Genomic DNA, 11,697 nt, shown 5'->3' with positions numbered 1-11,697 from the left:
CAGCGTTTGATGGGCACAGTGGCAGCTTTTGATGGCACAACGGCAGCGTTTGAGGGCACAGTGGCAGCGTTTGATGGGCACAGTGACAGCGTTTGATGGCACAATGGCAGCATTTGATGGCACAGTGGCAGAGTTTAATGGGCACAGTGGCAGCGTTTAATGGGCACAGTGGCAACGTTCCATGGGCACAGTGGCAGTGTTTAATGGCAGCATTTGAGGGCACAGTGGCAGCATTTGATGGCACAGTGGCAGCGTTTGATGGGCACAGTGGCAGCGTTTGAGCACAGTGGCAGTGTGTGAAGGGCACAGTGGCAGCGTTTGATGGCAAAGTGGTTGCAGTTGATGGCACAGTGGCAGCGTTTGATGGCACAGTGGCAGCTTTTGATGGCACAGTGGCAGCGTTTGAGGGCACAGTGACAGCGTTTGATGGGCACAGTGACAGCGTTTGATGGGCACAGTGGCTTTTTTGTGCCCCCCAAAAATTTTGAGCAACCAGCCGCCACTGGTCAGAGCATCTCCAAAACTGCAATTTTTGTGGGATGTTCCTGATCTGCAGTGGTCAGGAACTACCAAATTGTGAAAATCCAGGGAAAGAAAACCAACGAACTAGCGACAGGGTCATGGGCAGCCAAGGCTCACTGATATATGTGGGGAGTGAAGGCTGACCTATGTAGTCTGTTCCAACAGAAGAGCTACTGTAGCTCAAATTTCTGAAAAGTTTCATGCTGGTTCCAATAGAAAGGTGTCAGAACACACAGTTCATCACAGTTTGTTGCGTATGGGACTGCATTGCTCCAGACCAGTCAGGATACCCATGCTGACCCTTGTCCACAGCCAAAAACACCTGCAATGGACACATGAGCACCTGAACTGGACCACGGAGCAATGGAAGAAGGTGGCCTGGTCTGATGCATTCAAGAATGGTTTGAGGATCACAACAATGACTTTGAGTTATTGATTTTACCTCCAATTACATTTGTGGGATGTGCTGGAAAAACAAGTCCGATCTGTGGAGGCTTCAGGACTTAAAGTGGTTATTAAAGCGGAGCTCCGCCAAAATTTTTTTTTTTAAAGTCAGCAGCTACAAATACTGCAGCTGCTGACTTTTAAAACATGGACACTTACCTGTCCAGGGCGCCCGCGGTGTCGGCACCCAAGCCTGAACCATCTCTTGGTCCTCGGGTGCTGCTGCCTCCATCTTCGGTAAGGGAATCAGGAAGTGAAGGCTTGCGGCTTCACTTCCCTGTTCCCTACTGCACATGCGCAAGTCGCGCAGCGCAATACGGATGGTCCCTGCTGTCTCTGGGACTCATGTGTTTCCCAGCAGACAGCGGGGGGGGACGGGAAGTGGCGTAAATACCCGCAGATTCTGCGGATATCTATGCTGGAAGTGGGTGCAAATACCTGTATTATACAGCTATCTGCACCCCCCTCCCCCCTGAAAGGTGCCAATTGTGACACCGGAGGGGGGGGGATCCGATGAGTGGAAGTTCCACTTTTGGTTGGAACTCCGCTTTAACCCACTTTACATATTTACACTATCTGTTTTGTCTCTTTATACAGTGCCCCGCTGTCTCTGTGTTCTCTTAAAAAAATTCCTCTTTTACCGTATCTCACGGCAGCTCCCAGCCCTCATATAACCGGCCGTGTCTCCTCTCTGCCTGTCTGACAGAAGCAGTGGGCGGGGCCGAGATTTCCCCGCTGACATCAGCGAGACGCGAGGAGGAGAGAGGAGACAGGCCGGTGATGTGACCACTGGGTGCTGCTGTGAGTTACAGTTAAGGAGGAATTTTTTTATAAAACACAGAGACAGCAGGGCACGGTATTAGGAGACAAAATGGATAGAATTGGCATACATTAGATATTCCTGCAGCAGGAGGGGGGTGGGGTGGCACTGTCACTAGGTGACACACACAGAGGAGAGGACAGAGGAGATAGACACAGGATGACGGAGGCACGTAAACAGACCACAGTATCAGGGGCTCAGCAGCCATGATTATTGTGTTCGGTTTGCATAGGGGAGGGGAGAAACTGGCAGGATCAGCCAGTTTTTTAGGTGTTACAGGGGTCCAAATTACACAGCACAAGCACTGTGCTGTATAACATGGTTTAAAGGAGCAGGATCCATATTTTTCTGATCAGTGTATACTGAGAGGCACCAGCTGGAGGGTGCAGTGGCGGCCCGTGCACTGTGGGCACACTGGCGCCGCCCCCCCATCCATGCGCCCTGCCCCTTTCAGGATGCCGGACACATGGATTCCTAAGGCGGTGGAGGGAGGAGGTGGTACTTTTTGAAGCACCTGATTAGAGCCAGAGGCTCTTATAGGCTTCAAAATAGGGTGGGCTCGAGGAGCAGAGAGTGCACCCTGATCCCACCCAATTGTATGACGATAGCAAATTAATTTTCGCTATTTTCACACGAACCTTCCTCCCCACCAATCAGGAGGCAGGGTGTCAGACCTGTTTCCTGATTGGCCAAAGAGTAAGAGGAGCGGAGGAGATGCGCTGGAGTGGAGGTCTCCGCCGCTCTGGTGCATTGGAGAGGAGCTGCTGCTGTAAGTCCCCTCTGTCAGAGCTGCGTGCACGTGCGGGGTGGGGGGGTGCTGTCAGAGCCGCAAGCCCAGTGAGGGGGGGGGGGCGGTGGGTACAGTAAATGCATATGATGGGCACAAGTAGCTGCATTTGATGGGCACAAGTAGCTGCATTTGATGGGCACAAGTGGCTGCATCTGATGGGCACAAGTGGCTGCATATGATGGGCACAAGTAGCTGCATTTGATGGGCACAAGTGGCTGCATATGATGGGCACAAGTAGCTGCATTTGACAGGCACAAGTGGCTGCATTTGATGGGCACAAGTGGCTGCATTTGATGGGCACAAGTGGCTGCATTTGATGGGCACCTGTGGGGGAGAGGCAGGGAGTAAAGTTCCAATCTAAGGAAAGTATAATAAGAGGAGATTTACTAAATCTGGAGCACACAGAATCTGGTGCAGCTCTGCGTAGTAACCAATCAGATTCTAACTTCAGCTTGTTCAATTAATCTTTGACAATAAAACCTGGAAGCTGATTGGTTTTAATACAGAGCTGCAGCAGATTTTGCACTCTCCAGTTTGAGTAAATCTCCCCCATGCATTGTGTCTCCTCCCCCCCATACAGCTCAGTGTGCCTCTGGTGACGCCTGTCCTCCCCGGAGTCTGACACCCTCCCGGCTTGTTGTGTCAGCTCTCTCTCACATTCTATCAGCTGTCATCCCTCACCCAAGCTCCTCCCACCACCTTTGGCACTGGTATCCTCTCGTCATCGCGACAACTTCCTAATATCCCCGCCCCTTAGTTACAGAAAGTGATGGACACCTCTAGGAACCAACAGGGTCGCAGATCTGATGAAAGACAGCTCCGTCCACCCAATGAGCGCCCGGCGAAGCGGGACATCCGCCGTGTGTGCTCCTGGATGCAGATCAGCTGCTGTGACTGTCGCCCCGGTTCAGGTCTCGTCTAACCCCGGTTGCCCCCCGCCATGCTCGGTATTGACAAATTACCCATCGAGGAGACGCTGGAGGACAGTCCCCAGGTCAGAGGCGTGGCTGGGCGGGGTTCTCATAGCAGTGGGCTGTGTGTCAGTCTGTGACTCAGGATGTATGGAGGTGTGAAGTCCTGTGCTGGTCAGGAAGGCCACTGATTGCTATTAGAGTCTTTATATGGCTTGTAGAAGGGGACTGTCTGTGCTGCTCTGCTTTCCTGGATCAGCCAATCACAGCTGAGCTAAGAGAGCAGACAGCCAGGGGCCCATCCTGACCCCCAGGGGCCCCTCACCTGTACTGAACACAAGACTAAATCTTCTTTATCCATGAACTTCTTGCTGCCCACATACCACATCTGTGTGTCCATGGATGGCCGCGGTTACCTGTCGCACCCCCAGCACAGTGACTGAGCTGTCATAGACAACTGGCCTTCTCCAATCAGGAGTGACTTCTGACCACTGTGACAGCCAATCACAAGAGTCTGACCCGCCCCCCGGGCAGAAAGACCACCTGTAAGGATGATCTCAGGCGTGATCACAAACGGCACTGCGGAGCCCAGGAAGTCGGCACTGCGGAGCGCTAATCACAGGCAGTGAGACATTCCGGATCTCTGCAGCCGCACATCAGGACAATGTCTCACTGCTTGTGATTAGCGCTCCGCAGTGCCGACTTCCTGGCGGGCTCTGCATGGGCCGTTTGTGAACACACCTGAGATCATCCTTACCCACCTAGAGGGACTAGAAGGGGTTAAAGTGTATCCAAAGCCACCACTTTTCTAAGCTCTTGTTCACATTGCAGCGATTTGTCATGCGATTTGCTGGCAATGGCTCCATTCAAATCATTGCAACATCAACTTTGTGGCACCGCACTGATTTACAAAAGTAGTCCCTGCACTACTTTTGGCGATTTCGGGTTTGACTTCAATAGACATCTGTGCAGGAAGCCGCACGGATGTCTTTTCAGGTCGCCCCCCCTGAAGTCGCACTGAAATGCGGCTTTGATTTCAGATGAAGTTGCACAATTTCAAAGCCGCGTTCAATGTGAACAAGGGATTAGTTTGGATGGAATGGGTGATGGTTTTGGATGTGTTCACACCATACAGGTGCCACCCAGCACACCCGCATTCATTTCAGTGGGCTGCCCAATGCACAGGGAACGTGCAAGAGAAGTCCCTGATGGCTGTCCAATCAGGTCTGCCTGTCAGTTTTTCAAGCGGACCTGATTGGACATTGCACTTTCCCCTATGGAGCGGACATCCACCGCTATCTGATCCTCTCCTCCATCCGTCTGGCAGATTGGCTGAAAACAGACAGGCGGTCCATTTCCACCCGATCTCCCCATAGAGGAGAGTGGGACTGGGTCTGTCTCCGCTCTGCACAGTAAGCAGACACAGACCTGTCACCCGCCTGCTCATCAGTGATCAGCAGAGAGATTCCTCCGCTGAGCAAGTGGGGTCCGCCAAACGGAGGCGCCCCTGTGAAAGGGGTTAATCCTCCACATTGTGTAAAAAAGGCTGTTTGATCCTGTCTTCTCTGATTCTCCCCTTCTTCCACTGTTCCCAATCCATCTGTTGATAGTACAGAGCCTTGGGCACTCTGCACATGCTCAGTTTAGTGTGTATTGCTAGAGAGTTTTTCTTGTTTTTTTTTCTTGGCGGGTGCATGTGATCGGCACAGGGCCAATCAGCATTGTCTAGACAGAAGGTCAGGGGTAATGCAGTCTCATAGGACAGTCAGAGTAAAATATAAAACCAGACACTGATAGAAGTCACAAGACTGCTATATACTGCTGATGAGAAAATGTATTTAGCAGTTTATATATTTACTTAATGATTGCATTCCCATGTTCTGTGTACTGTGGGAGACCAGATATAGTGAGCACATTAATCGCTTTTCAGAGGCGGTGAGAAGGCCGTGTATCACCTCCTCATCGCCTGTTTTAACCCTGTAAAGTCCTCAGCACCGCACTGCAGCGCAGCTCCATTGACTTGAATGAGTCGTGTTCGGCGCAGGGACCACCTCCACCAAATGCTAGAGGCTGCGGCCTCAGCATGTTTACCTCAATCCTGCTGTTTCGGGGATGGGCGGTAAACATGAGGCTCAACCACCTATTTTTACCACCCACTGACCACAAGTGTAAAGGAGCCTTTCCTGGCAGGATCTTCGCTGTGCAACAGATTCATAAAAACAATTTGTTTCAGAAAGTACACAGTAAGGCTTGATGTCAGACATACTGAGGAATACATTTTGGTATACATAGCCTTATAGACCCGTTTACACTAGAGGTTGTGGGGTGGTAAAACAACATGGTTGAGCTAAACTATGTTCAAGTGAATGGGGCTACCCTGCAAATGCACGCAGTTGCAGTGCGGTAGTATGGCATTTAAGAGGTTACAAGGAGACGGCATATCACCTCCTAACACCTGTCGTGCCTCTGAAAGATGATCTGAGTGCAGATTGCTTTTCAGAGGAGCGACAACCCTTGCAATTATATGTAAAATCTAACAAAGAACTTCTCCTATTTGATCCATTAAATTTACCACTGAAAGCGTTTTGTTATGTCTATTTGATAACTGTGAAAAAAATACCTATTGATTCTGCCAGAAATCCAGTGCTATCCGGAGCACTCTGCAGTGTCCTGTCTGAGTTCTTCTATGTGAACTACAGAGCACCTCCCACCTATGTTGTGGAAATGAGAAGAGGTGTTTTGTAGTCTTAAAACACTCTCCTCTCCTAGGGTGACAATACACTTGTTAGGCTCCAGTCACACCTTGGCGTTCCGGATCGCCACGATTGCAGCAAAACACTGGATGCAATGCTTGCGATCCAATTACTTTCAATGGCAACCCAATCGCAGCACAATTTTGCCCAACAAGTCGCGGCAAAATCATGGGACACCTGTTACCCAAAAGAAGTTCATGTGGACCGATTGGCCCTTTTTTACATGGCTTTCCGTTTGTCCATTTTTCATCCATCCATTTGCGAATGAAAAAAACGGACATCAGTGCATCTTTATGGAAAACGGATGTAAACGGATGATCATCTATTTACATCCTCTTTGGTTAACATCTGGTTTTTGGAATGGATCAAAGCCCTATTTTTCGTCTGTTAAAAGAACAGAACGGGCGCCTTTGCCTGGCGGACTCCGGTTCTTCAGTGAAGGGTCTCTCCGCTGATCCGCACTGAGCAGGCAGATGATGGGTCACTCACTGTGCAGAGCCCAAATGGACAGAGTCCCGCTCTCCTCTATGAGGAAATCAAGTGAAAACAGACCGCCAGTCCGTTTTCATCAGATCCGCCAAGCGGATGGGAAATAGGACCACCGTCCGTCTGGTTTTTGTGGGGAGGATTGGATAGCAGCCGGTGTCAGCGGACATGTGACCACTGAAATCTACGGCTTCATAGGGGAGAGTGCAAGGTCTGATCAGGTCTGCCTGAAAAACTGACCTGATCAGACAGCCCATGTGAAAGGGGCCAAACGGTCTGTTTTGCATCCGTTTTTGCATTGGTGGTGGATGTAAAAAAAACTGATGAGAACCTGATGGGAACCTGAAGGGAAGAGAACCTGATGGGAACCTGAAGGGAAGAGAACCTGATGGGAACCTGAAGGGAAGAGAACCTGAAGGGAAGAGAACCTGAAGGGAAGAGAACCCGATGGGAACCTGAAGGGAAGAGAACCCGATGGGAACCTGAAGGGAAGAGAACCCGATGGGAACCTGAAGGGAAGAGAACCCGATGGGAACCTGAAGGGAAGAGAACCCGATGGGAACCTGAAGGGAAGAGAACCTGATGGGAACCTGAAGGGAAGAGAACCTGATGGGAACCTGAAGGGAAGAGAACCTGATGGGAACCTGAAGGGAAGAGAACCTGATGGGAACCTGATGGGAACCTGAAGGGAAGAGAACCTGATGGGAACCTGAAGGGAAGAGAACCCGATGGGAACCTGAAGGGAAGAGAACCTGAAGGGAAGAGAACCCGATGGCAACCTGAAGAGAAGAGAACCTGATAAGAATCTGATGTAAACTGAACCCTTCTTTCTTTGAAAAAATGTGACTGAACTGACAAATGGAACACTTGTGTGAAAGGACCCTTTGTTCCTTTTTCATCCATCTGTTGACGATCGAAAAACAGACATAAATGCATCTCTATGGAAAAATGTTTACTTCTACTTCTGTCAACATCAGTTTTTTTAAACGGATGAAAGCCCTTATTTTTCTTCCGCTAAAAAAACTGACTGAACAAAAAATGGATGTAAACGGACAAACGGTCCATTTTTCATGGAACAACGGCTCTAGGACTCAAGTTGTTATGGACGCTGGCGGATGAAAAAAACGTATGACAAACTGATGAAAAAGTAATTTGAAAAAAATGTGACTGAACTGATGAAATGAACGGTCTGCATGTGTGAAATGGGCCTCAGTGTCAGTTAGTATCCCTCCTAGCCAATTTCAGTTAGTGCCAGATTGTCCGCCACAATAAGGCCCCTTTTACACAGGCTTTCCTATCAGGTCCGCTTGTCAGTTTTTCAGGCTGTCCTGATCGGACGCTCTATTCACCCCTATGGAGCGGCGGATGTCAGTGGTGACATGTCCGCTGATATCTGCTGCTATCCAATACTCTCCACCAAATTCAGATGGCTGATCCTGGGCTAAGTCGCTTTCACCACCATTACTAGTATAGTGTGTGTACTGATCAGTATCTTGATCACAAACTATACTAGTGTCCCCAAAAATGCAACTTGGTTTTTACCAAAGACGTAGTAGAATACATTTTTTTTTGTGTAAATTTTTAAAGAAATTAGATTTTTTTGGATATGTTTTATAACAGAAAGTAGAAAATATATATTTTTTCAAACTTTTCTGTCTTTTTTTTTTTTTAGTTTATGTGCTAAAAAAACCCCAGTGGTGATCAAATACAACCAAAAAAAAGCTCTATTCCACATTTTGTGGAAACAAAATGTTAAACGTTTAATTTGGGTACAGTGATGCACGACTGAGCAATGGTCAGTTAAAGTAGCGCAGTGCTAAACAGAAAAGTGAAGTAGCGCACTCTCTCTGGTTTGGAGACCCTCCGCTTTCCCAGGAAACAATGGCATCTAATTCAAGAAAATGCTAGTTTCCTGGCTGTTAACTCGTGCTCCTGACTTGGAACAAATATAGGAGTTTTGTCTGTTCTCTGACTTACCTGATCTGCATACATTCATGATTCAGGTAGGTAACCTAGACAGTACTGCAGCCGGTGGGTCACCATCGCAGTGTTGAGCAGGGATGGCCACACATTGATTGACATTCAGCTGGTCCTTGCTGAGCCTGCATTTTGAACTGCCTATGGCCAGCTTTAGGGTTTATTCTGACATGCAGCAGCCTCTGCTGTCCCTCTAAAAGATGATCTGTTGTGTATCGTTTTTCAGGGGTTATTTGACCTGTCTGAACCCTAAAAATGCCAACCCACTGCCCTTCAACTGTGTGCATTGCATGTGGTTGTGGCGCAGTGCCATTCACTTGAATGAGTCACATTCTGCAGCAGTACTATCTGCCGAAAGTGATAGGGGGTTCAAGCCAATCACAATTATGGTGGCCATGGCACATTTACAGACCTGAGTGGCTGCATATCTTTTTTTTTTTTTTTTTTTTTTTGCGTGGGCAGTCTGGGGGGGAGGGGGGTAAAACTGTGGCTCAACTGCCAGTTTATACCATGCTCTGGTCACACATCTAAACAAGCCGAAAATCCACAAATCTATTGAGTTCAACCAAAAGAAAAAGAATGAATAATTAGAAAACCTCCATAAGCAGAATAGACACAGTAGTTCCAGAGGAAGGCAAAGTAAACCTTTTATAAAGCTCGGTCCAATTTGCTCCAACCGGAGGAAGAAAATCCTTCCCGATTCCCTAAATGGAATAAATTATTGTTTTATATCTTTCTGGAGTTAATGTTTTACTTTTAATTTAACCCCTTCTTGCCTAAGGGTAAAACAAATGTTAATGCCTAAGCACAATTTTGACTTGTTAGTAAAACTGTACATATCGTCATAACTACTTTGTGTATCCAGGTGGATTATACCTTGGTTTTTTTCAGGACAAATTGGGCTTTTCTTTGGTGGTAAATAGTAACGGATATCTCCTGATTTTTTTTTTTTTTTTTTTTTTTTTTAAATCAAAGGAAATCTGTCCGAAAATAGTAAAAAAAAATAAATAAATAAATAAATTTAGCTGGATATTTCTTGCTACTATAATTTACCACCAAAGAACAACCCAAAAATAAATTCTCCTGTTCCTGACGATTGTAGCGATACCACATTTGTGTATGTTAGTTGTTGTTTGTTCCTGTAGTACAGCCCAGAAACAATGGTGCACATTTTGCTTTTTATTTTAATCCTGCCTAAAACACACTGATACTAATTTTAATTTTTTTTTTCTAAATTAATTCTACTCCAAATATGCTGACCTTGACCTTTTTAAACCCAACCTTGACCCTAACACTAACCCTGGCAAACCTTGATCTTATTTTTTTTCTTTATTTGTTATTTTTTTATCTTTATTAGATTTCTTTTTTTTTTTTTTTTTTTTACAGACTTTGGTTTGTTTTACATTTTCCTCTCCTGCAAGAAGAGGAAGTAAACACAGGGGGTGGGCTCATAGTGACTGATCCCTGTGATAGCCAATCAGAGGCTATCACAATGATCAGATGACCCGGAACGGGGAGTGCAGGTCCCGATCCCCCGGCCTCTGTGCTGGGAGTGGGCTGTGCGGAGCGCTCCCAGCACAAAGGAAGATACGCATATATGTGACCGCCACAGAAAAAAGCCCACTTCCGTGGGGCCGCAAATATGTGTCGGTGGGAAGGGGTTAACCAGAGTAGCGAGTTTGAAGTTCCCGTTTCACACATGCCTCTCCAATATCCTAGGCGATCGATCTAATGCTGGCCATACATGGATAGAAAATAGTTAGAAAAAATGGTCGGATTTCTAGAGATCTGTCAAACGTGTGATACTGCCATCATTGTATCGATATATATACCGCCTAATTGTTGATTGATAGCAACATAAATGGTAAATTTTTTGTCAATCGATTACGCCATCTGAGGTTACATTTTAACGTGTATGTGCTGTAAACTTTTTCAAACTGTTTTGCTTTATTCCACTACTAATGTTAGAAAATCGATCATTTAGGCTCAAAAAAATCTGACATGACAGTTCGATCTTTTAATATTTTTTTTTGCCATAAAACTTTGCATTTCGATCATTGAAATGAGCCCGCTAACATTTCGAAAGTTGAACAGTCTAGCGTATTGAATGCTTTTTTTTTTGAACAATTTTCTAACTGTGTAGGGCCAGCATTACACTTCAGGGTTGATTTATTGAAACTGTAGAGGGCAAAATCTGGTGCAGCTGTGCATGGTAGCCAATCAGCTTCTAACTTCATCTTGTTCAGTTAAACTTTGACAATAAAACCTGGAAGCTGATTGGTTTCTATGCTGAGCTGCACCAGATTTTGCACTCTCCAGTTGTAGTAAATTGCCCCTGTAACATGAAGTAGGGCTGGGGAAAAAATCGATTTGATATTTTTTTTTTTTTTTTTCCACCAGGACCGACGCTGACACCGCGCCGGTCCTGAGGAGCTGCGGGCAGGAGTTTTTATGCAAGGCCGCGGCTTTGGCCTAGTCCGCGGCATCCAGCCTCGCAGGCTAGGCTGAAGCCACGGCCTCACCTAAAAACTCCTGCCCCCAGCTCCTCAGGACCGGCGCGGTGTCCATAAAAAAAAAAAACCTCGATTCAAATCATGAATCGAGTTTTTTTTTTTTTAAACAAAATCGCAGATGTTTTTTGTTTTTTTTTTGAGAAAATCGCCCAGCTCTAGTATGAAGGATGTATAGTGCAGGAAATGACCGTGGTAAATGAATATCTTGTTTTCATGTATCTCATCGTATTCTTCCATTTTTAGACCCGGTCTCTTCTGGGAGTTTTCGAGGAAGATGCAGCTGCGATCTCCAGTTACTGCAGTCAGCTGTATAATGCTATGCGCAGGATTTATGATGCTCAGGTATGGAATCTAAACTGCTCTATCTTCAGCAGGTTATTAGTTTATATAATCAAAAAATGTAACTTGTAAAATTGCAATATAGTTTATAAGCCATTGAACCCAAAACTGATATTGTAGACTTGAACAGGCACCACTTGAT

At 46.6% G+C, this 11,697-nt stretch overlaps 1 protein-coding gene across 2 annotated transcripts in view; it reads left to right on the top strand.

Annotated features, from left to right (window-relative positions):
* Positions 1-3,411: 3,411 nt before the first annotated feature.
* Positions 3,412-11,697, top strand: part of APPL1 (adaptor protein, phosphotyrosine interacting with PH domain and leucine zipper 1) — a 78,079-nt gene continuing 69,793 nt past the window's right edge. For both annotated transcript variants that reach the window (XR_012235242.1, XM_073592251.1), the window contains exons 1-2: positions 3,412-3,570; positions 11,460-11,558. Coding sequence is in view for 1 of the 2 variants with exons in the window: in XM_073592251.1 (XP_073448352.1) it covers positions 3,517-3,570; positions 11,460-11,558 (153 nt within the window). In the remaining variant the exon portion in view is untranslated. The remainder of the gene's footprint in view (positions 3,571-11,459; positions 11,559-11,697) is intronic.

Source organism: Aquarana catesbeiana, linkage group LG07 (genome assembly GCF_042186555.1).
Source record: "Aquarana catesbeiana isolate 2022-GZ linkage group LG07, ASM4218655v1, whole genome shotgun sequence".
NCBI lineage: Eukaryota > Metazoa > Chordata > Amphibia > Anura > Ranidae > Aquarana > Aquarana catesbeiana.
Note: the sequence above shows the minus strand (reverse complement) of the source record. Positions and strands in the feature narration are given on the sequence as shown.